At 39.7% G+C, this 25,190-nt stretch overlaps 2 protein-coding genes across 10 annotated transcripts in view; one reads left to right on the top strand and one right to left on the bottom strand.

The window, feature by feature from the left end:
* IDUA (iduronidase, alpha-L-) overlaps positions 1-25,190 on the top strand; it is a 50,893-nt gene that overhangs the window by 6,821 nt on the left and 18,882 nt on the right. The window contains exon 1 of one of the 2 annotated variants that reach the window (XM_046905384.1): positions 19,480-19,509. The exons of the other annotated variant lie outside the window; for it this stretch is intronic. The gene's annotated coding sequence lies outside the window, so the exon portion shown is untranslated. Of the gene's footprint in view, positions 1-19,479; positions 19,510-25,190 lie in introns of those variants that run through there. 2 annotated transcript variants of the gene reach the window in all.
* The window catches only part of SLC26A1 (solute carrier family 26 member 1), a 36,669-nt gene continuing 12,156 nt past the window's right edge, over positions 678-25,190 (bottom strand). For 2 of the 8 annotated variants that reach the window (XM_046905618.1, XM_004949336.5), the window contains exons 3-5: positions 16,502-16,584; positions 7,006-7,653; positions 678-5,662 (exon numbers count right to left, since the gene is read on the bottom strand). In XM_046905618.1, coding sequence (XP_046761574.1) covers positions 4,142-5,662; positions 7,006-7,623 — 2,139 coding nt within the window. In that variant the 5' untranslated portion in view covers positions 7,624-7,653; positions 16,502-16,584 and the 3' untranslated portion in view covers positions 678-4,141. Of the gene's footprint in view, positions 5,663-7,005; positions 7,654-9,074; positions 9,147-13,359; positions 13,567-16,501; positions 16,585-18,901; positions 19,006-25,190 lie in introns of those variants that run through there. The other 6 variants (XM_046905619.1, XM_040655798.2, XR_001464819.4 and 3 more) reach the window with 5 other exon arrangements.

The following is a 25,190-nucleotide window of genomic DNA, read 5'->3' as shown; positions in this document are numbered from 1 at the left end:
AGCTCTTCAAATTCAGCGTGGCTCAGGCTGTCACTTATCGGATCATATCTGCAAAAAGGTACATTTTCCAAAGATGGCATTTAAACACTGGGTAGACAGACAGTAAATTGAGGAACAGTGGTGTTTGGAAAGGGAGAGAGCATGAGCCCTGCAGATGAACATTGGGCTTGGAAGAAGGAATAGGTTGTAATGGTGCAAATCGGAACAGGAGGAGTTCTGTGCTGATGCTTGCTTCTGTGCATTTGCAGTTCTTTTTCTGAGCCAGTGATTTCCAGAACAACATAGAGAGGTTTTGAGCAAGGACCCTGTAACAGCAAAGCTGGCTTATGTTGTGAGACTGGTGAATAGAAAGGATGTGATCCAGAAGACAGTGTGCTGGGAGGTACCACCACTGAGGATGGCCAGCAGTAACATGCTGCTTTTCTTCCCTGTTGTGCTACGTGTAAAAAGGTGATAGAAATGTTCCTCCCAAAAAGCAGATGTGTCTATGTAGAAGTGAAAGAAGTGTCTTCTAGAGTGCTCTTCCTTATTATTTGTTCTAATAATAGTTGCCTCAATTCCGAATGCATCCATATGTTTTAACTCCTTTCTAGGACACCAGACCTACCTTTTGTCTTTTACTTTATTCCACGTTACCCTTTTATTTTACCACCCATGAAAGTATACCATGAGGCAAGTTTGAAGAATTGCTAGTTTTATTTTCCAGCCAGAAGCACACATTTGTATCCACATCATGAGACACAGGATTCATTATTACACAGGAACTTGAAGTTTCCTTTATGGACTGGACATTTCCCAGGATGTTATTTGCCAGTCCCAATAAATGTAGCTATTTCTGGAACCAAGACCAGGTATTCCTGCTATCCCACCAGTACTCAAGAGGAGAGTTGGAAGTACACACTCTCAACTCTGTGCCCAGCTCCATGGGATTCATGCAGTCCCCAAGTTAACGTCCCATTCTTATTGTTATGTAGTACTACAGTTTGTTGGATACATGATCTGTGCAAGGCACCACAGTGAACAAAAATATAGTCAATATACATGATAGATATAACATTTTCTAATAGGCATATAACAATTTTATTTCAAAATTAGTATTAACCTAGTTGAAATTAAAATAGTATCCCCAGCTCCTCTCCCAAGTCACAGTACATAGTTCATGGTACAATAGGAGAGAAGAGAATTGGCAGTTTGTAACATTTTCAGTCTTCATACACTTAGTTTTGATGCAGTGCAGTATAGCAAACATTAACCTGCTGGAAAAAAGCTAACTTCTTTTTTAGTTACATTTTGTGTACTCTGAAGTAATTCACAATCTCCCATTATCCCTACATCATCACACTGAAGGCCGTTTCCCTGCTGTGTTTTATGTTGTCCAACTCAACTTGATTATGGGCCAGATCTGTCAATGAAACTGAAACAGTAATGGTTCTTAAAGTTTCTTCTGGTTGATGGTTTCCTTCTAGTAATAGTACTAAAGCTCAAGCCCACTCTTACGCATAGAAGAGTTTCTCTGCTCACCTTTGATGCCATTTATGATAAGAAATAGGCTTCTGACTTAATTTCTCAGTCCGATGGGTAAAAAAGGACTGCATGGGTAACTTCTATTTATTTTTTCCCAGAGATTGATGCAGGCATACAATTCTCATGGGAGTAGTTGTTTTTCTGTCTTTCTTTTTTTTTTTTTTCTTTTCTAAGATGAGATTCATCAAGAGTTAAAGGTATTTAATTTTTTTTCCCTTTTATTTTCTAGGTTGGTAACTTGACTCATAAAGATAAGAGAGGTGTAGATTGCTAGGAAATGATTTTTTTTTTTCTATTGAAAAAATTTAAGTTGACTTCCAACAATGGCTTACTTGGTCACAGCAGCCTGAAATTGCCTGTATTGTTACTAACTGTCTAGCACTAATTCTTGCGAACCCACTTCCTCTTGTGACTTCCTGGCAAAACATTAAAAGAGACATTCCCCGATCAAAGAATGGTTACAAACAAAAATAAACACAACACTTTGTCCTTGGACTTTGTCCATTTGTTTTTATGACAAAAATAAGCCAGTCGTACCAAGTCAGCACTTTAAAGAATTATATTATTTAATTGTTTTATGGCAGGAACTGACTGCCAGTGGCCAATCTTGTAATATCTGGACAGGCATTTCTGCCAGGTTTTACTGCTCTGGCAGTGCTGGCAATGTGCAGTTGATAGACTTTTCTGTAATGAATGCATAAGAATGTCAGCACTGTGTCACTTACCTAATATTCTGCTATTCTCAATCTCTATTGAGACACTTCCTATTTTGTCTTTTGGGAATACATTTTTTTGTTTGTTTGTTGTTTTTTCTTTCTTCTTTTTTTTTTTTTTTAATGAAATATGTGTTCTTGACAGCCAGACAGGCTCTGGGGCACCTGGAGAACTTCAGTTTGATTGTTCTTTCATTCAGTGACCTGAAAGTTGAAGTAAGCAAGTCACATGATGTGTCGACGTGGCATTTGTTTTAATGATATATCTCAGAAATAGTTTCAGCATACATGTGACCTATTTCTGGTGTCTGCTAAGTGTACAAAGCACAAGTGTGACAGTTTCCTTCTATGCTTGGTTCCATGTGTGAACCAGCCATGATTAAGAAGAGAAAAGTAGGACATCTGTCCTCCCTTTCATGCAGGTAATTATAAACTTCAGCGTAAGAAGGAGTTTTCTGTCAATGCCCTATGCTAGAACACTAAGTACCAACAGTGCTAGGATCAGAATCTGGGTGTATGCTTATTTGTATAGAGAGAGCATACATATAAAACAACAAAACTGACTCTGAGAGTATCATTTGGCACCATACAGAATAAATAACTCTTAATGCAAATTGTCAAGAAAATTAACACAGACCTGTAAAATGTGGGTTGTTAGTTCTATGATCAAAGAATTATATGGTGGGGAAAAAAAAAGTCAGCAGTATGTAGAATGGTCTGGAGTACAGTGAGATTTTTCTAGTATTTGGGGACGCACAACTTAAAAAGCATTGCTTTACTTGGATCAGTTACACTGCTGTGGACTATATATACTTCATTAGGAGTGCATCAGAGAGTACTAGCCTGGCATTTTTGACTGACTAACCATTCTCCTACATGGTAGACACAGATTTAACTTCTCACCCTATCCTCTTTTCTCCTGCTTTCTTCACTTACCCTTGTACCTTTACAGGCTGTTGTAGGAAGACCATGCTGTGCTGCATCACAGTCTTGGGGTTTATATTTAGCGATCTTCGTGTGTCCCTCGATTAGAGTTGCACCAACAGAGGTAACACATTTTGACAGGGTGGTATAACTATTCTGGAAACTGATGGCCAGAAAAGCCATTCTGTTTTCTTAATTCCATATATCCCCTTTCTCTAGACACAAGAAGATTGTGCATCAGGGTCATGTTTCTTCCTGTGTTACTAGATGTATCAAAATCTTCAGTAACTAATTAACGTATGGTAGTTCCAATAGCACAGGTGACTCTAGGAAGTTATCTTGGAGAAGATGGTTTTGAGAGCAATTTGTGGTAGACTGGTTTCTTCACTTGTAGCAAGTTGTGTCATTAAGCCCATGCAAACAAGGTGATGAGGAGAGACATAATACATCCCATAGTATTTTATATCTTTTACTTGTTTGCAAATAGTGGAAGTTGCTAAGGAGCACGTCTTGAATGATGGAATGGACCAGGCTTTCCAAGTCAGAGTTTAAACCATGATGTGTCCATGATGATAGATCCATTGTATTTGGATATATGACTCATCCTTCTTAACACAAACCACTGGAAGAGGCAGATGGCTCTTGACAGACTTCCAGCCACAACAGTCTCATGACACATGTATTTGGTCATGTATTACAATGACAGAAGGAGGAAAACTGCCCCAAGATATACTTCTTTTTCACCCACATTCTGAAATTGAGGTGCAGATAATTATCCAGCTTGTCCCAACCTGGCCCCAGACTGCATCCCTAGGGGCTATTTTAAGTGGCATCCAGGAAACTGCAGAACTCTTCAGGGTACAATGTCTTGTAGGCCCATTACTGTACAAAGCCAACAGTGTGTCTGATAACTTAATTACTGCGAACTGCCCGTCTCCATCTGTCACTTTCTTTAGCGTATTGTCAAGGAAGACACAGGATTAAACAGAGCTGTCTGCTGTAAGCTTTTGGTCCTTTGCAAACCGCACAGCATTGTGTATGCTGTAGAACAGCATTTCTTGCATACTTCCAAAATCTTTCCCAAAGTAACCTCCTCTTTTCAGAGAGTCTATCACTGAGGGATTACAGCAAGCTAAGAGAACAGAAATATTTAACTCCTTGTAGTCTTTTAGAATTTCCTTTAGAGTATTAACTCCAGTGGTGTCCAAAAATGGGATGGAAGAGCAATCTACAATAAGAGCTTGGAAGTCAATTTGCTTAGGAACTAGTTGCAGAGTGGTGTCTCTGCTGCCCAGTCCATTAACAGTTGGTTGATTTCCTTCTTTCAGCTGCTGCCTTTCCTTCTTTTCGTATTTCTTCCTTCTGGCAGCTTCTAAGTTAGGATCTAGGTCAGTCAATCTGTACAGAGACTTTAGGAAATAGTTTCTATTGGCATAATAAAGTGGTGCCTCAAAACGGAATATTTTGACCTTTGGAACGGAAGAGAGATTTTCATATTCTAAGTCATCCTCATAAAAGTTGGTATCTGGGATTTGACCAAGCAGGGCTGTCCGTGGCTGCTGTGTCCGAACAATGATGCATAACATGGAGAAAACAATGCCAACTAATAGCCCTATTTCTGTGCTGATCAAGGCAGAGGCAAACATAGTAACAACCCAAACCACTGTGTCCACCTTATTCACGTGGTACCGTGCTGGTACATCTCGGAACTTCCTTAGAGCTCCTCGAAGGCTGACAATGATGATACAAGCCAGGACACACTTCTGCAAGGAGTAGAAGAGAGGTGCCAAGAAGAGTAGTACCAGCAGAACTACCATTGCACTAATCACTCCAGAGACTTGAGTCTGGCAGCCTGTAGATGTTTTCACAAGTGTTTTCGCCAGAGCTGCACTAGTTGCAAAAGAGTGGAAGAAAGAGGGAATGATGTTGCAGAACCCTACAGCAAACATCTCCTGATTGGCTCGGATAGTGTAAGCATATTTCTTTGCACACATTTCAGAAAGGGATACAGTGAAGACAAAGCTGACTACAGCAAGAGGTAAGGCATCTATAGCAACACGGATCATTAAGTCAAAACGTGGTACCTTGGGGGCAATAAATCCTGTTGGAATAGCTCCAGAAACACTGGATGAATACACTTCATTTAAGTTTCCATAATGTGACACCAGTGTCGCCACAACAATAACTACCAGCTCTGTGGGAAGAGGGAATTTCAGCTTATGCTTGTACCGATCTCCCAGTTCCTTAGCAGTAACCAGCACTACAATACAAATGGAACTTGTAATGATATCACAAATGTTAGCCTGAGAAATGTTCCTGAAAATGTTAATCCAAGTAATAACAAGCATCCCATGCCCTTGGCTACGTGGGATTTTTATTCCAATCAGATACTTCACTTGAGCTGTTAAAATGGTTAAGGAAGCGCCAGTTGCAAAGCCGTCTAGAACAGACTCAGACAGGTACATAGATACGAAACCCAGTCGAAAGACTCCCATTAGAACCTGGGGGGGAAAAAAAAAAAGATAAGTTTTAAATGATACTGCAAGTAAGTACAGATGGGAGAGAAATAGCTGGTGGCAGCAGATAGCATTTGGCTAGTAGAATATTAAAGCAGGAGTTATCCTTTAGTGTTTCCAATCTGCTTTTAAAACACAATTCCTGTTATGGAATACTGCAAAACCAAGGGATAAATTAGAAGCTTGAAAAATAATCAAATTGAACTCCCTAACTCTAGTATTGTTCTGAAGTAACTCCAGTGAAGTGGCTTGTCTGAATTTTATTTCCTAGGCCAAAGAGCAGTGGATCAAGAAGTGCTGTTATGTCAACTTTATTTTTTTCCTGGCCAAAAATGATGACAATTACAACTTGTAGACACTGCTTTGTAAAGAGAATTTGAGCTAAGTTTTCTGGTGACATGATTACATTAAGCAGCTTTTGATGTTAGCCTTGTGAACAGAAGGGAAAGTGGAACACAGCCTTTATGGCATGCCTAAGATCAGAAATGGCAGAAGAGACCACAAACTTTCACAGATCTTAGGATATTGTCCAAACTAGTTGCTGCTGCTTCTTTTGATAGCTTTGGAAAATACAGCTTGATATTTTGTTGTTCACGTACATGACCTGAAAGTTCTTAGTAAAAGGAAGGTCTTCCCTCTTAATTCTTACGTAGATAATTAACAGGTAAGTATGTTCGTTGTGCTTCCTTCTGTGTTCTCCTGATATCCTTATGATGGACAGCAGATTGGTGGGTGTCCAACAGTCCAACTAAGCCACTGTCTGAAAGTTAGGTTAGTCTACTTCCTAATTTTATTTCTGCTTTCTCTCCTGTCTGACTTATCACTGGGCAGTCTTTGGTACAACATAGCATCCAGTAGTGAAACACTGAGCATGAGCAATATGTCCTGAGCTAGTGTAGAAGCAGGTGAATGGGCCTGCACCTTTATTAAAATACATAGGGAGACAGCATTATTTAGAATCACAGTATCATTTTTTCATTGTTGAAGTACACAGGTACTTCAGAATTTCCCTCATGATGAGATTTGTATTTGATTCACAGTACCATGAAATTAGCAAGGCTAGGAGGTAGTAGAGTATTAGAGCAATATTACTAGTCTTGCAGAAGACTGTATTTTTACGTGTGCTTGCTTGTAGCTGATAAAACTGCCTATGTCATGTTTTCTCTGAATTGCCTGCAGAGTTAGGCTTCCTGGAGAAAACAGTCCAAGACCATTCAAGTGAAATAATGCTGTGTCTTTCATGGAAGGACAGTCAAAACAGAACTTAGGTCATGCAAGAAAGCTTTAGGAATTTCATACATTGTCTCTGAATATCAGCAACCACTTACCTGATACACTCCAGCCACAAATGTCAGGGCTGTAGCAATGCCTATGGCATAGCATTCTTTTCCACATTCAGCATTCATCCCCTCAGTGGTAAGGTTGAAGACAGTTGTGTTGAACTGGCTGTCAGTCTGCAGGGAGCCAGGACCCAAGGCTGGTGTGACATCATCATTCAAGTCAAACCCAGCTAAGAGAAGTTCTCGATCCACGACTTGTCCCACCATTAAACTTATCAAGCTGAAAATGCCAACTGAAACATGACGAGATGTGCCCATTAAGAAATAGATTATGTTGGCAAAGAAGGATGTGTAAAGACTGTAAATGGGCTTCAGGCCTGCCAGTAGTGAGTATGCGATTGCCTGGGGCACCAAAATGATCCCAATCACTAACCCAGACATAACATCACCCCAAATGTACTCTTTGCACTGGTACTTGGGAAGCCATCGTAAAACAGGAAGGAAGTCCATTACAAAGTTCTTCAGTTTCCTTGGGGTGCAGGAGAAGCTCTTCCTCAGCTTGGCTAGCACAATCTCTTTCCTACGAGCCTTTACATGAGCCTTTCTTTCCATGAAAAAGCAGGAAGTGCTGTTTTCCATCTTCGTAGCCTCAAGAGGTCTTTCCATTGTCCTAGCTTTTACTTCATGTATCTTTTCCTGCAGTGTGAAGAAAATGCCTATTAGATTGGAACTAGTGAATGTTTTTTAGCACAGATTCATAATGATAATAGTTTGTTCTCTTTTAAAAAAACTTCTAAGGATGCATTATCCCAACACGGGGCTTTGGTGGCTGGGCATGTAACCCTAGGAAACAGATCTTCAGATTGATCCTCTCCTACAAAACCTTAAATATACCTGTGATTGAATCCAATTTGTTTCACTAAGAAAAAAAAAAAAGAGTTAAAATAGTCATCTCTTTGTGTGACAGATAATTCCATCAGCTCTTCCAGATGCTGTATCAAAGAAGTCTCTGTCATAGAGGTCTCTGTCATAAGAGGCAGTAGTTGGTGGTGTAAAATGAGTATATAGCAGTGGGTTAGTCTGTGGTCTTTCTGAGAGTATTTCTAATAACTGTTGTGGAATTCACGTGTGTTCTAGTGATCTGTCACTGCAGATGTCCTCAGCACACAGTGGGTGGTTTTTGGTATTAGAACCCACAAAAAACAGAGTTCCCTGGGGCACAACAATTTAATCTCAGGCAAAAAATTGATGACTCTTAGAAGTTGTATGTAATACTAATAACTGCTGTGTAACATCTGGAAGTGTGATTGATAAACAAATGCATACATTGCCAAGCCTGCAGGTTTTTTAAATGTAGGCACCCCTAATAGAGGGTGGCTCAGTATAAAGTATTTTATGTCCGTCCTGCTTAAGGTCTGTGTTCTGCTTATGAGCTTTTTAAAGATTTTAGCAGATACCTTTTGTCAGCAAATTGGAAACAAATATAAACTGTGTGTATGGAGTGAATGCAAAAGTCTTAAAAAAATACTCCAAGTATTGTTTTGAATGACACAGTGTAAGTACTACAGCCATCCAAAGCTTAATTACATCTCGAAACAGAGTACTTAGATGTTTAAAGTATTTAGTTCCTAGTTTGCCAAAAGGCAGAAAAGAGATTGTTGTTGGAGATGTGTGGAGTGGTTGTCCAAACTGAAAATAACCTGCACAGTAGTTTAAATTTATTTTTAAGCATTACTGGATTTATATCCATCCCAGTTACATTAAGTAATCTTTGACTCCCACTGTATACATTTCTTTGTTATAGCTTCTTTCCATCATAAAAGAAATTACAGTTCTAGTGTAATTATTTAGAAAGATGGGTGTCAGTTTCTAGTTGTACTGTCAAATTAATTTTGACTCTAGTGTACTGAGCAGTTATGCCAGGCAAGACATGCCTAGATGGCAATGTTAGATCTAACCTTCATTAGAATGCAAAGGTGAGACAGCAGAGAGAAGTTACAGCATCAAGAAGATTACTCAAGAGCATATGATTAAAGTTTATGAAATACTAAATGCTAGAAACTGTAATGAAGACACTTGTTTAAAAAGATGCAAAAAAACAGCGCTTCCTCTCTTACCTAAATTAGTTTGGAGAGTCTTGTACTTGAGGACTGCAAGTTCTATTCACATGCCACCTACTTCTTACAGCCAAGTGAATTCAGACAGCCAAGAAATAAATACAGTGGCCTTGTTAAACATAGTTACAAGCTAGTGGGCAGTTCAATATCCAATGCTCGCTTTTGATAGGCTACGTAAAAAAGATTTTATTGGCTTCTGTACTCCAGGCTCAGATGCTTAATTGTACAGCTGCTGTCTGCTGTCTTCTGATCTTGCACAATTTACTTACAAATAAATTTGTATTAAAATGAAATCAACAATAGAACGGCATTAACAGACATGTACAGTCTGTGCAGTTTCCTGAGGGGATGAAAGTAGCTTTTAATACATAATATTTTTAGAACAGAGTTTCTCCGTCAAATCTGTTAAGAGAGATTGTGTATGAGTGATAATTTTGTAATATGTCTTGGCTATACTGTGTAATCTGTATAATATCTGCTCTGCTGGATAATCAGAATGGTAGTTTGTTGTAAACTCAAACTAAAAAGCTTATTTGGGGAAAAAAAAACACATATGTATTCTTTCAGAATTTTAGCCTAAGGTCAAAAACCCTTCCTGATGGAAAAATGTTCTCAAGTTAAAGCGCAAATGCTAACATGAGATCCTTTTCTTCAGTTATTTTTCCTCCTGAAAATAAGGATTTGCTTCCTGTAAACAACCATTTCTTCTACTAGATGTGTTTTCAGACTGCCACGTCAAATGAACAAGGTAGCTGTAAAATAACTCATATCGGTTTCCATTTTTGGCAGGTACTGTTAATGATTATAGCTTAATTGAAGCTTTTAGAACATAGTAAAGCCACAGCAAATAATGGAGGGGATGTCGTTACCTGCAAAACATTTTTCATCTCTGTAAACCAAGAGTTCTTAGACTGCAAGTAGCTCAGCAATAACTTAGTTGCTTCACTAGAAGGAAATGGAATTCCACTGTGAATACCAGCTATCACCTTTACCTTTGTGTAGCCTAGCAGAGAGCTGGGAACTTCCAGTACTCTTGCCAGTTCCAAAAACAGGATGGGGAAGGACAAATCTCTATACTCCTGTGCATGAGTGCCTAGCCAGCTGATTCTGACACCGAGATACTACGCCATCCTTCCCCAGTGGTAACAGTTGAGCAATATTCAGGCACCCTAAAGGTGTTAGTAAATAGATTCCTCTACTGTTTTGCTTAAGTGACTTTTCAGTTCTGCCCATGCTCATTGGTATGTAGCAACAGGGACAGCACATGTTTCCAGCTGCCTCTTACCCACCAAAGCTTCACAGAACATAATATTTGCCTTTATGCAAGTGAAGGCTTCCTATCACTTACTGAAACAGCTGTTCTTAATGGCAGCATGGAAATGAAACACAGTATAGTACAGAACGTGTCCATCTATTGCATTTAACTTAGATATTGGAGCATTCTCAACTGTTCACTACGTGTGAAGGCAACATGTTGCACGTATGACCTATTCGTATCACTACAGTAAGTAATGGGTAATTTCTGAAGTTTGGAATCTTAAAGGTTAAGTTCTTTTCAAATTGTCTACGGTAATATGAGCAAAAAACTTATATATATTATTTTCTGCTTTGGCCCCAAACCAATCATTTCATCAGGCTAAATGCAGTGACTCAGTTCATCTTGTGAAGTCGTGAGGCAAAGCAAAGAATCATTCAAGCCAAGCAAACTACTGATTTTCCAACTGGCATTAGTCCCACCTTTCTTCCTGTCTTTTCACCATACCATGGAACTGACAAAAGCTCTCTCAATGAGAGGAAGCATTCATCACAACACGTTCAGTGGGATTTATCTTGGCAGATTCCCTGACTGGCAGTCCCTGATGGGACACGTGTAACCATTCTGCCTGACTGAGTTGTTTTATATGAAACAGCACAAGCTGGGGAATAAAGAAAGAAATAAATAAAAGTGTCCTGATTCATCCTTTCCCCATCATGATCTTCCAAAAACAAACAAACAAACAAAAAAAGAAACTGTATGTCTAAAAAGCACAAGAGGGAAAAGCAAGATAAGCCTGCTTTTCTTTGCTAAGGTGATCTTAGAAAAGCTATGTGTTAGACAGAAATCACAATTCTGCACTAGCACCACTCCTGCTGTAGTAGTGACTGCCAGTGTAAGATGGGATGGAATCCTATGTATGATTCAAGCTAAGTGCAGATGCTTGCATTTTTTTTCAGTGTTCAGTGAAAGATCAGCTAAAAGGTAGTATGGGTGGAACAAGTTTTGCATTTGTAGACAGAGGTTCAATTGTAGTTTTGTTGCACAAATGACAGACAAAAACATGAGACACTTCACTTCATCTAAAGACTTGATTTAAAATGTGTTGGTGTTGAGCTAAACTGTTTGTATTATTTGTATTTTATATCGGCAGCCTTTTCTGCTTGTAAGAAACCTCTCTTGAACTCCAGTGGCTGTGACTACATTACTGTTCTGTTTCTGAGCATTAGCACAGTTTTGAAAAAAATCCCAATAGCTTCGCTTACTGTGCATTGATTCAATGTGGAGAGGAGTGTTATGCATGCAAACCAGCCTTTTTCAAAGGAAAATACCCAGAAGCTTTGCCCCCGTGTATCCTGATTTATGGTGATACAAAAGCCTGAGCCAGAAATTGGTGGTTTTTTTGGGTGGATTTGAGTAGATTTGTGGTGAGGACCTGAACTAGTGTGGAATAAAATTGTCTGAGCTGCTTATAGTATAATACTGTTTCAGCATTTACTGCTTTGATTTATTAAGTTTTTATTGTACGGAATTAGTTGGAAACATTGACATAGACGGTAAGTTTTAGAAACAAAACAGGAAAAGTTAAATGAATGTTTCCTTCTTTCCTGTATAAGCAATTGTGTTTTCAGCATTAAATAACCAGGGCCTAAGCGTGCTTGGAAGTTAACTTAAGCGAGGTGCCCACAACCAAAACCATTTATTTGGGAGCTGACCTAGAAAACTTTCCCACTATAGTTCAGGAATACTGTGATGCTTTTGAAGAAAAGCACGTGAAACTTGATGGGCACAGTTTATTTTGACTAACTGGGCAAGCTGTCGTGGCTTTGAAGTATTTTTCTATTTTGTTTCAATTCTCTGCTTATGTGAAAGTGAAAGAGGAAAAAACATTTAGAGTTCCATATCTCTAACTAAAATTTCAAAATCACAGTTTTTACTTCTGGCTCTAAATCTAGTCTAGAATTTCCAGGGCAATTTAAGATCTTTTTCAAACGTATGCATTCACAAATATATTTGATTCAATTCCTGTTTCCCTGGAGGATTGACCCTTAGTACGGTGTCTCAGTGAGAAAGAGGACTACCACTGATGTATAATGACTCCAGAGGTGACAAGCAGGCCAGAAGAGAAGTCACACAGTCAAACAGCAGCTATTTTTAAGGCTGTCCCAACAGATCACCCATGGGAATGATCAGACCTTGGAAATAAATAATCAGGTAGTTAGAGTGGTTCTCCAGGAACTATTTTTGTTCAGGGTTTCCAGAACATGATGATCAAAATACAGGGAAGACTGCATTGCTCTTTTGGAGAGTCCTAGGGCATGACAGCCAAAGGGACATTTTCTGTGGGGGCTAAAGAGCATTCCTTAAAATCAGGCTTCTTTCTTTTGGAAAGGTAGCTGGTCCAAAGTGAAAGTCTGCTTTTTAAAAAAGTCTTCCAACACAGCTCTCCCAAGACCTTAGTCTTCAGTTGCAGTGCTAAACAGAAAACTGTTTTCTGACCTATGTCTTTGCTGGATGCCTGTTCCATGGCTGTTAAGCCACTTTAAGCTGCTGTAGAGAAAAATAAATAGCTAGCTCATACTCATGTTTTTTTCCCCATTACCTTCCTTGATATTTTAGGTTTACTACAACCAATAAAGACAATACTGACTGTTTCTTTCTCTTACCTAATCACTCTGAAGATGCTCAGTTTTAATAATAATACTTTCTGAATCAGCCGGGCTTCGTATAGTACTTTATAAGTACGAATAGGAACAAGCCAAATACCCCAAATACCCGGTCTTAAAACTCTGAGACCAGGTTCATAGGAAAGATTACTTCTATTCCAGTTGCAGACTAAAAGTTTCAAAAGCCTTTGTACAGTATCTACCTTATGAATAATACCTATGAATCACAGAATATTGGCAAAACTTACAAATCAGCTCAAGTGTACAAAATAATTGAAAAGAGACAGTTTGGCACATTTGAGAACAGGCATAGAATGAGCAAAACCTGAGTTTAGAGGTGTGGAAGGGAAGGCAAGTCTCTTACCTGAATAACTTTTTGACAGAAATGTTCAGCTCTGTTTTTGCATGTTGGAATGAATGAAAAGTCGTCAGTCTGGCTTTGATCTATTTGCATAAATGATAATTATTAACTAGGCAGCCTTCAAGAGAGGAATTGGTAGTTAAGGAATCTTCGGCTTTCTGCTTGGTAGTGTGCTGTCACTTGTACTTCTCTGAAAACTTCGATACATGTGCAGCACTCACTGACTTTGAGTTTAAATAATACATGAGATTATTAATTAACTAACAGTGATCCAAAAATTATGCTGAGTTCAGGCTAGCACGTTTATGACCTTTGAAGCTGCTGCTTATTTGAGATTTTCTCTGCTTTATGCATCCTTGTGTAGCATTAGCTTTTAATTTTATGTGTGGCACAAGAATTGAACTGCAGTTTTGTCTAAGATTTTTGCATTTCATAGTCTGGAGTAAGTATTCTTCTGCCCTTTGCTGAGAACAGGACTGCTGGAGGTCAGAGTTCCATTCCTCCAGGTCACTGCATTTAGATCACAAGATCTCTGTTATTTGTGTAAACAAGAGACTGTAAAATGTAGGCAGGTCAGTGGGACAAAGACTGTGTTCATTTTTTGTAAAGTGTATAAATGACCAAGTCACTTCACCAAGGGAAGGTTGTGCCTGACCAATCTAGTCACCTTCTATGATGAAGTGACAGCATTGGTGGACACATGGGAAGCAAGTGATGTCATCTACCTAGACATCTCCAAGGCCTTTGACATGTTCCTCCACTACATCCTTATCTCCAAATTGGAGAGGGATGGATTTGGAGGGTGGGCTATTTGATGGATAAGGAATTGGTTCACAGCCAGAGAGTTGTAGTCAATGGCTCTGTGTCCAGGTGGAGGCTAGTGACAAGCAGTGTCCCCGAGGGGTCTGTCTTGAGACCGGTAGTCTTTTTATCAGTGACGGAGATGATGGGTTTGAGTGCATCCTTGGCAAGTTTGCTGATGACACCAAAGTGAGTGTTACAGTTGATACAGCAGAAGGAAGGGAAGCTATCCAGAGGGACCTGGATAAAGTTGAAAGGTGGGCCATGTGAACCTAATCAGGTTCAGTAAAGCAAAGTGCAAGTTTTTGCACTTGGATTGGGATAATACCAGATACCTTAGTGTCACTAAGTATATATATATAACTAATCAAGTGCTCCCTTAGAGTAGCGCTGCTGAGGAGGACTTAGGGGTCTTGGTAGTTGAGAAACTCAACATGAGCTAGCAGCGTGTGCTTGCAGCCCATAAGTCCAATGGTAGCTGGGGTTGCAAGACTGCAACAGAAGAGGAGTGGTCAACAGGGAGAAGGAGGGGATTGTCCCTCTCTAGCCTGCCCTTGTGAGGCCCTGGAATATTGCATCCAGGTCTGGGGCCCTCAACACAGCAAAGATGTCAAACGGTTGGAGATGGTCCAGAGAAGGGCCACAGTTGTGGTCAGAAGGCTGGAGCACCTCTCCTGTGAAGACAAGCTGAAGGAACTCAGCTTGTTCAGTCTTGAGAAGGTTGTGGGGAGACCTCATTAGAGCTTTCTAGTATTTAAAGGGAGACTATAAACAGGAGGGAAATCAACTTCTTACATGAATAGACAGTGATAGGACAAGGGAGAAAGGAAGATTTAGAGGGTGGTGAGGTGCTGGAATGGGTTGCCCAGAGAGATTGTGGGTGTCTCATCTCTGGAGGTATTCAGGGTCAAGTTGGATGGGTCCCTGAGTAACCTATCTATTACTTGATCTAGCAGTTGGCAACCCTGCCTGTGGCAGGATGGTTGGAACTTGATGATCTTTGAGGTCCCTTCCAATCCAAGCCATTGTATGATTCTATGATAGGATTGTATGAAGTTCCTCTCTTTCCATAGCTCTTACATGGTGCACGCTTGTCAAATAATCAATAATCATGTGTCGCCTAACATTAATTAATGTTTAATGGTTACTAGGCAGTGTAGGTTAACAGATAGGGCACAAGGCCATGACTCACAGGAACTGCATTTGGAACTTGTCATTTGAGCCACTGAATTTACAGTATTCCTATCAGAAATTATGTTGGGCTACTAGTTAAAGGATGAGGAGATGTGTGTATTTTTCAGCCAAGAGAGAAGAGGTACAATTGCTTGCATTAAGAATCTGAGATGTGAAACTTGAAAGAAATTGTTTCTGAATAGGCAAAGATGATTACTCCTTTGCTGCCAGCAGAGGGAGTGGTTTCTGGGGTGCAATGAACAAACATGTCAGCGAAGGGTTAGGTTCCAACAAAGCCTTTTATTCCAGAGCAAGAAGTTGTTTGCTTTTCTTTAAGAGTAAAAAAGAAATACTAAAATGAAGGAGATGAGAAGTCACAACTCTACCATGAGAGTGGAGCAGAAAGAGAAGCACTTTTCTGTGTTATTAAATGTCATGAATTCAAAAAACCAGTGGCTATTTCCAAGAACTCAAACTTCCTTATAGTAGCTGGGACATGTATCCCAGAAGCTCAAGCAGTTCATGTAAGTCTTAATAAAATCCTCTCTCTTACCTCTTTCTATAGAAAGTCTTACCAAGCATTGCTTGTAATGACTTTTGCACGCACTGTAGGTGGTAAGGCAGTGTGTCTCTTGAATATCAAGTTCCACAGAACAGAAAGTAGCTTCACTGCTTCTGTTTGTTTCTTTTCAGGCTTGTGGTATTTATTTCTGAACATAAATCAATTTAAATCAAACCTAGTCTTTCAAATCTATCCTTTCACCCACTTTGGTACTTGTTTCTTAGAACTAAGGCTTATATTCTCAAATGACCTCTTAAGTTGTGAATGCCATATTCTTCATAGAATCATAGAATCACCAAGGTTGGAAAAGACCTCCAACCATCCATCCGCCAGCAATATAACCCCAATAATCTATGTACCTCAGTACCACATCTAGACATTTCTTGAACACCTCTAGGGACCGTGACTCCACCACCTCCCTGGGCAGTCCATTCCAGTGCCTGACCACACTTTCTGAGAAGAAATTTTTCCTAATATCCAACCTAAACCTTCCCTGGCTCAACTTGAGGCCATTCACTCTCATCTCCTATTACCTGGAAGAAGAGGTCAATCCCCTCTTTAATATGCATTCTTTCCACTTCGAACATAAAACCAGTTCATAGCACTTACCAAAGGCACAAAGCAGCTGCAGTAGATCCACAACAGATTTCTTATCAGTGCACAGTAGCACAGTTCCTCAGGAGCACAGCTTTCTACAGGAGTAGATTAGAAGTTATGTTGTGATATAGATTGAATCTGTCCAATTGTATTACTCCAGTAGCATTTAAAGTGAGATAACACAAATAAATAGTAGCAGTATCTTTGTCCTGTAAAGTGTAATTACAGGCAAAAGATAAGCTTGAAAAGGGGCTGTTAATCTCTGCCTTCTTACTCATCTCTGCTATTCTGTTTTAATACTACATGGAGACCAAGCAGAAGTGCAGTCTGCTTTAACAGTTGCAAGGGTTTTGTATACTTATTTCATTAAGACGAAAAATCAACTATGTTAAATGGAATTATGGTAAGGCTGTGTACAGAATGGCCCTTCAACAAGTGATGAGCTGTCCATGGTAATTAATGTAGATGTATCCACTGAGAAAGGATTTTCATGAAAATACATTATAGCGGAAGCTTGGCTAATAACTTTTAGGTCCAGGAAGAATATACATACCTTCAGATGGCTTTTAGTGTAAAATGGATGAGCTTGTCTGCCTACTAAACAAAACTGCAACAAGTTTCCAGAATTGATGCCCTTAGTAATGATTTTCAAGAATCTGCCTTAATGTCTGAAAATTACTTTCAAAGATTTTGTTAGTTCCTTTAAAAACAACAGCCAAAAGTAAAAAATAAAAAATAAAAAAATTGTAACCTCTCCCAACACTCAGCTTCTCTGAAACTATGTCATCTCTCCTGTGAGAACGTTGTTCTCCAGTCTGGGGGCTGTGATCTCCTTTCCACAATTTCATCCATAAACAGACAGAACTGTGAAGCCTATTTATTCGTCAGTTAGGGATGAATGTTACCAGTGATACTTGTAAATTGTAGAAATAAATTTAGTGTGGCAAGCATGGTCTCTAAGCAACACTGAAGCCTCTTCATCTGTACATTGCATTCATGTATGATCTTGACTGGATATTCAAAACCCTTTTTTGTATGCAAAGAAAACAGAGCACGTCTTACTGCATTGTGAACTAAATTTTCCTTTTTCATAAGCAAAGAAAATACTTTTATTTTGAAAAGATTTTCCATATTAGTGAAAGTTTTCAGGAGCAAATAGAATAAAAGGGTTATACATGAGCAAATAAGACCATGTAGTGGAAAAACTATTAGTGATCATATATCACTATTCTAAATTGTAATGCCAAAACCAGGTTCAGAATAATGTTATTAGCTAAAAGTGTACAGAAAGCTATGGGTTTATATCTCATTGAAAACTGTCTGCAACTGATTAGTTTTATCAGCTCATTTATAAGAGGTGTTTCTGAATTTTGCATTTCAAGAGCTGGAAAGTGACACATCTGCTGTTTAAAGAGCTGCTCATTTTATACTGGGTGATAGTGCTCATTTAACAGTTCTGAAGTATTCAGAAACAACTCATCACAGAAATTCTGAAAAAATTAAGAGCAAGAAATATTCACAGTGCCTTTTCACTATCATAAGTTATTAAATATCAGTAAATTAGGAAGTGGACCCAGTATAGTTTATTTCTCATTTTGCAAGTAAATGATATATTCATAAGTCATCTCTGCCTGTCCACAAACAAGGATTAACATAGGAATACATACCTGAAAGAACATCTATTGTGCATATAGATCCAGCAGCATCTGGGCTTAGATGCCATGTGCTATCTGAACTTCATCAAGACACTAGAGAAATGCATCAGCTGACTGCTTGCTGAGTGTCTTTGCAACTTTAGTATTAGTCCATGTTTTTGCTTTTCTGTAATTGTTTGCCGTTTTTAGCACTTATTATGGATTTAGTCTCCCTACTCAACTCTCTAAAAGTTTGCTTATAGCTGACATCATTTAGACTGCCATCAGCAAGGACAGTGTAAAACTACAGTAAACATTTCACTGGTAGTCATGTGTTAGTGCAGAAGGAAAATCATTGCCATACATCAAACCCAATCAGAAAGAAAGGTCTGCTTAAGAAGCCCAGCAGTGTCTGAGCCTACCTTTCAAAGTGCCTTTAAATAAATCTGTAGCCAAGAATTAATCAAAAACTGGTTCCTTTTCTGGATTCTTTTTATTATTACAGTTTAATTCCCTTTGCACGTGAATGTAGACACAGCCAATCTCAGCAAGAGATCACAACAGGATCTCACAAGAATAAATTATACAAGCCTAGATAATCTTACAGGATCTGTTTATGTCTGGAGAGGCCAGGTGGCAAAATGCTTTTTGCAATTGCCTAAATTGCTACAATTTTGTAGCCTGTTTTCCCTTTTATGTCTAAAATTTGTTCCAAAAGGAGGGAGGTGGGGGTTAGAGACACAACAGACTAACAGTATTTCCTAGCAGGCTAACTCACCTTGGCACAGGAAGCTGCTGATGCTTTGTCTGCCTCTCTCTTTTTCTTCCCCCCAAAACCAATATGCACATTGCTGAAGGAAGGACTGTGCTCACAAAAGCAGGCTGAGTAAGAAATAGGAAATCATAGGCCTCAATTAACATTAGCTTGAAAGCATTCATTGTTTGCTTACAGTTCTGTGCATGTGAGAATTAGCCAGATCACAGATTTTGTAAGTTGCTTTGCAAAGTAAAGGTCAAATAATGCTGATAGCAAAGAAGGAAGGAGCTAATTAAAATGCTCTATAAATGAAATACAAATTTGATTTTATGTATTTCAAAATAAAAAAGATTCAGCTGAATGCACAGTCTCCTGGCTGGCTTCTAGAAGAGGTAGTGAATTCCAATAAAAAAACAGACGTGTTTTGCATGTATGAAGCCAGTTTGTTTCTAAGCCACAAAGATTCGTACCCGTCCTTCATTTTGTGCGTGTATTGTGCTGGTTGGTTGTGTGGATAGATTAACTGTGACAAGCTGTGACATCAGCAAGGGCTGGATGCTGCCTGGCTGTGTAGTTTGCAGTGCATCCTCCCTTCCCTTACTGCCGGGCTGACTCATTCACTGTGCAGGGTGAGTGAATTATGCTTAGTACAGACCCAGTTCTGTCCTCAGAGAGGCATAGCGTGGAATGAAGTCTTTGGCATTCTGCCTCTGTGCAGAAGCCTCCGTGCAGAGGCTGTGCTGTAAGCAAGCAGATTTTAAATCTGTGTTTACACAAATGCTATAGCTGAGAAGCAAATGAAATTTGTATTAATGCTAACAAATAAAACTGGAAGTTACAAAATATGCCAGTTCTTCAGCATGGGTGAAGTAATATTTGGCCTTACAGTTTGGAAAAATTGTCTAAATTAGGCTTTCTGGCCTGTAATGCGTGTGTGAAAAGCACAGACAGTGTTTTGGTTAGGGACTAGTGGAGAGGAGTAATCAGCGTTTGTGAACCTGCAAACGGATGAGTGATTGTGGTTATTTTGAGATACAAGGATTTCACAGAAAAGGACTGACTTCTATACATGTAATGATTGTAGGAAACAAGATTGAGTGGAGCTAGAATATGGTAGAGGAAGCTCTATTCTGAATTAATACCATACTTCAAATGAGTTCAGAAGGGAGAGTGCTGTTTATTAGTAACCCAGGAGCCTGCTGATTTCATAGTTATTCATTAATGATCTTTGCTTTAAACCTGAGGTATCAATTTAGTAGTGTTTTTAGTTGGTGTTGAAGAAACTTGGAGCAATAACCACTGAGAAGGTGACCTCTGGAAAGGTGAATGCTCATGAAATACACTCTGCCCTTCACTCCATTTCCATAATTTCCCAAATCTTGGGACCTGCTTCTGAGGTCAGGAAGTTTTAAAGTAATCAGCAGAATAAGAATTTAGTGTATACAGTTGGTGGTTTTGTAGCAAACAAGTTCTCTGTAACAGTCTGAACTTTAAGCTGGCTCCGTATCATTCCTCACAGTTGCTAAAAAACAAGGAAGCTGGATCCTTTTGTGTTGTAAGAGGGACTTGGAGGGCAGCAAGTTGGCCTCTTGGAAATGATAAACTTGCGTATGTATCCTCTCTATAGCTCTTGACTTTCATCTTGAAGATGCTGTGCCCACAAATTATGTGACTTACTGTCACTTCACAGCCTCCTTTCCTGGCTAAAGAAGACAGCTAATTCTGAAGATGGGTCCTTCTGGAGAACCTTGTGGCAGTAAGAGGTTGAACTGACAGAGCTTATCAGTGCTTGTGCCTTCACTTTTCCAGCGAACATTTCTTGGAAGAAGTTTCCCCTCTTTGCTTGCAAAAACTAAGACTTAGGGTAGAAGGACATTTCTTGGATCATCAAATATATTGTCTGCTCTGGAAATTCATGTTCTCTTAAAATGGCATCAGCGATGCTAAAAATGCAGTAAGCAGTTCCTCAGTTTACTGTATCTAAGGATGCTTGTTATAGTAGTCACCCACAATAGTTGTTTACACTTGAGAGGTGGTGCTTAATTACCATGCATACTATGTCACCAGAACAACAGTGACTGCCCAACATAGCCAAAAACCACATCCTTGCACTGTGGGCCAAACGAGTGTATGCTTGCATGAACCAGCTTACCAAGACACATAGTGATGTTCCAGCATACAGCTAAACATCTCTGTCAAATTAATACTAGTATGTGGTATGATCAGTATCTCAGCTGACATGATAGCAAGTTGCCTAAGATCTCAGACCCCACTTTCAGTTATCTCTAGGTTATACAGAAATCCTCCTGCAGATGAGAGGGTTTTTTTAGATGGCTCCCTTGTGGACTGCAGCTTTCAATTCTGAAGTCAGCCAATGCCCCATGGAAGAATTGTGTTTACTGTTAAGAGATCATTTGCACCTCACCTCTGCTAACATCTCTTGCCAATTTTCTGTCCCTGTTTTTGTCTACATCCACAATTAGACCACCGGTCTTCCAACAGAAGCTTACAATGAAGATGTAAGCAGGCTCTGCTGCTCTTAGACTGGTGATAGTCACCACTGCTAACCTCCTAGAAGAGAGCAACAGACAAGCAACACACTCGTCTGACCCTGCTGCTGTTGCTGTTCTCAGGCACTGATGAAAGCAAGTCTTTTTGACTTGCATGCCTTGCATGCTTTTTGGCCAGAAATGCTAAGGGAGGCTATGCAAGTTGAGTAGAATGTCTGAATGAGAAAGCCACTACTCTAATATATAGGTATTTCCTGTTCATATTAATGCTAGGCCAGATAAAGCTCTCTTCAGTAGACCTCTGCTGATGGTTACCCCATATGCTGCCTTTCATTTCCTAATCAGGACTGTGATGTACCAGTGGAGGTCAGCCACAGTATTTCCTCTTACAAAGAATTTTGTTCACTGACGTTTGATAAAATTACCTTCACATGTTATCAGGCATTCAATACCTAATGGAAGATTACTTGGAACAGAAACACTCCCTGTCTGTATTTCTTGCTGTCTTTACAGATAAGATATTTGGTCCAATGTCTGTGTGTGCACTTGCTTTCCAGACTTTACTATTGTACCCCTGGAAAGGATCAACTTAGGACAGGAGGAAGATGCAACCTGCTGAGCACAGGAAGGAAACTGTAGCCATAGGCCAGGGAGCAGAAGTGACAGCTGTGTTAATTGAAGCAGATCTGGCTGTGAACTAGATTGCTGACTTGCTAAAGCAAGCTCATCACTTCCCTTGTGAGAAATTGAGTGAATGGGAAATAGGCTGAAAGTGGAATGGATAAGATTCACAACATGAAGGTCTTACAATATTTTCATGGAATCAGAGAATCACAGAATGGTTTGGTTTGGAAGAGACCTTAAAAGTGCTATGTGCAGGGTTGCCACCAACAAGATCAGGCTGTCCAAGGCCCCATCCAGCCTGACCTTGAACACCCCCAGGGATGGGCATCCACAGTTTCTTTGGGCAACCTGTTCCATTGCTTCACCATCCTCTGGATAAAGAATTTCTTCCTAATATCTAAATTTCTCCTCTTTTAGTTTAAAGCCATTTCGCCTTGCCGTATTGCTATTTGCCCAGGTAAAAAGTCAGTCTCCTACTGTTGATAAGCTCCTTTTAAGTACCGGAAGGCCACAGTGAGTTCTTCTTGAGCCTTCTCTTCTCCAAGCTGAACGATCCCAGCTCCCTCAAGCTGTCTTCATAGGAGAAGTGCTCTAGACCTCTCTGATCATCCTCATGGCCTCCTCTGGACCTGCTTTGACAGCTCCACATCTTCCTTGTGCTGGGGGCCTAAATGTACTACTCCAGATGGGGCCTCAAAAGGGCAAAGCAGAGAGGGGCTATCACCTCCCTCTCTCTACTGGCCACCCCTCTTTTGATGCGGCCCAGGACACCATTGGCCTTCTGGGCTGCCACTGCACACTGTTGGCTCAAGGACAGGTTTTTATCTACCAAGACCCCATGTCACTCTCCACAGGGCTGTTCTCAAGAAGTTTTCCCACTCTGTATTCATATCTGGGATTGTTCCAACTAAGACTCAGTGTCTTGCACTCAGCTTCATTGAACGGCATTATGTTTATATGGACCCACTTTTCAATCTCATCCAGCTCCTCATCCAGCTCATCCTTCTTTCTGTCACATCAACTGTGCCACTCAGCTTGGTGCCATCTGCAAACTTGCTGCGGGTGCTCTCAGTCCCACTCTCTTGGTCATTGCTATGGATGTTGAAGAGCACCAATCCCAAGACAGACTCCTTTGGAACACCACCCATCATCAGCCTCCACCTGGATGGAGAGCCATTGACTTCAACCCCCTGTCTGTGACCATGCAGTCAATTCCTCAAATCCTTACCTTTCCAATTTAGAGATGAAGATGTTGTGTGGGACCATGTCAAAGACTTTACACGGTCCACATAGACTACATCAGTCAGTCTTCCTTTGATGACCGATGCCGTCACTCTACCATAGACCACCAGATTGATCTGGTTAGATTTGCCTTTGGCAGAGCATTGGCAAGCTGTCTAGGAGCTGCCTATACACCTGAAAATAATTTTCCTCCATAGTCTAGAAAAGCAAAGCTGTTATCAATGGTCTACAACCTTTGACTCAGCAAAGGATGGCCCACAAAAAGCCTTCTTTCCAGGAAAGAAAAAATGTAAGATTTTGTGACAGCAAGCAGGTAATCCCTACACACACCTCCCCTTACTCATCACCGTTCACATGTTCACAACACAGCTGTTGCTCTCATGAGGCAGCGCAAACAAATGGGTCTGGAAGTGAGACTGTGACAAAGACTGAAAAGAAGTGTGATCACTGGAATATGGCAATCTTAGGCCTAGGCTTACAAGGACATTGCTGCCAAAATACCAGTAAATGTGCTTATGTGCATTTGCTTGTTGTGACTGAAGAAGAGTAAGACTTTATCTGACAAGTCTCTGTGAAAATCCTGACTTTTGAAAGCCAGGCACAAATGGGACAGTGATTGCTGTTCCACATCTGACATAGCCAACAACAAATTGAGAGCAGTCTTAGCCTGACCGGTGTTCAGGTGAAATGATAAGTGCATAGGCTTCTTTCTCCTTGCTCATAAATGAAGACTGGCATCTAGAAACCATGAGTTCAGAGAAATCAGAAAGGGAAAATGCAAAAATAAGTAAGTAAGTAAGTAAATAAATAAATTAATTAAAATAAAATAAAATCTTGAAGATCTGTAGGAGTTTGCAAGTTTATTACCAAGGCAATGCAATCTTCTGACTGATGAGTTGATCAGTTTTGATCTTGTAATTAGTATCATAAAAATATGTTTACTATCACATCTTGTAGCAGCCTGACAGTTGAGCCAGTATTATGCAGAATATTTGGAAATGATACCATCTTGTCTCAGTTCTGGCAGCCAGCATTACTTCCAGACACCTCACGGCACATAGTGATGCAACGTAAATTTTACAATTCTTGGTCATGAAATATCCTTCATTAATTTGACATCTTACTAAGGGTATGTACAAAGTCTATGAGAGTGACAATCATATCACTCAAGTAATCGTTTTATTAATAGCAGAATACTTCTTAATCCGTTTGCAAGTATGAAATGAATCTTGTGAAGTGGCAAATCAGCCAAAGGAAGTAAAACGTGCTTCTACACTTAAACACACAGTACAGCATATAATTTACTGTCACCTCTCTTATGGCTGGCATTGGCATTCTATTTTAAATGCTTAACTTAGTGGAGGCAGGAGGAAAAAATAGATGTGTTGAGATCTTGAGGATACATGTATAGGATAGAGGGCTGTGTTTACTTTTGTGTTTTCATATAGTATTCCGTTGCTGCAGACTGCAGTTAGAAAGACTTTTGTTCTGCTATTATCTGTGTGGCATTATTAAGTATTTACAAGACAGCAGAGTTAATAATTTGTCTGCTCACAGAATGTAAGTGTGCAAGTAAGCAAATATTTCAATAGAACACAGGGTATAACTGGAAATAGTTAATGGATCTGTGGGAGCAAGACTACATTCTGCAGCAAAATATTTGTCTTTGGACTTTGGAATGGGACTTCCAGACTTTATTTATTTATTTATTTATTTAATGTCTGTCTAAAAGAAAAAAAACGTCCAAAACCAAAAAACCACTCTAGTTCCAAAGAACTATTCTGTAAGTCCAGCAGTAACTTCTGAAATGCTCTATTGGCACTAAGGTAGATACTAAAATAAATCTTTCTGTTATTTTCTTAATTATTTCAACATTCTGCTACATTATTTGACTTTGGCAGGAGCAACAAACCTGTCAGTAGTTGCAGACAGAA

This window comes from Gallus gallus, chromosome Z, assembly GCF_016699485.2.
Source record: "Gallus gallus isolate bGalGal1 chromosome Z, bGalGal1.mat.broiler.GRCg7b, whole genome shotgun sequence".
Lineage (NCBI taxonomy): Eukaryota > Metazoa > Chordata > Aves > Galliformes > Phasianidae > Gallus > Gallus gallus.
The sequence above is the reverse complement of the archived record's forward strand: the minus strand, read 5'-3'. Positions and strand labels throughout refer to the sequence as shown.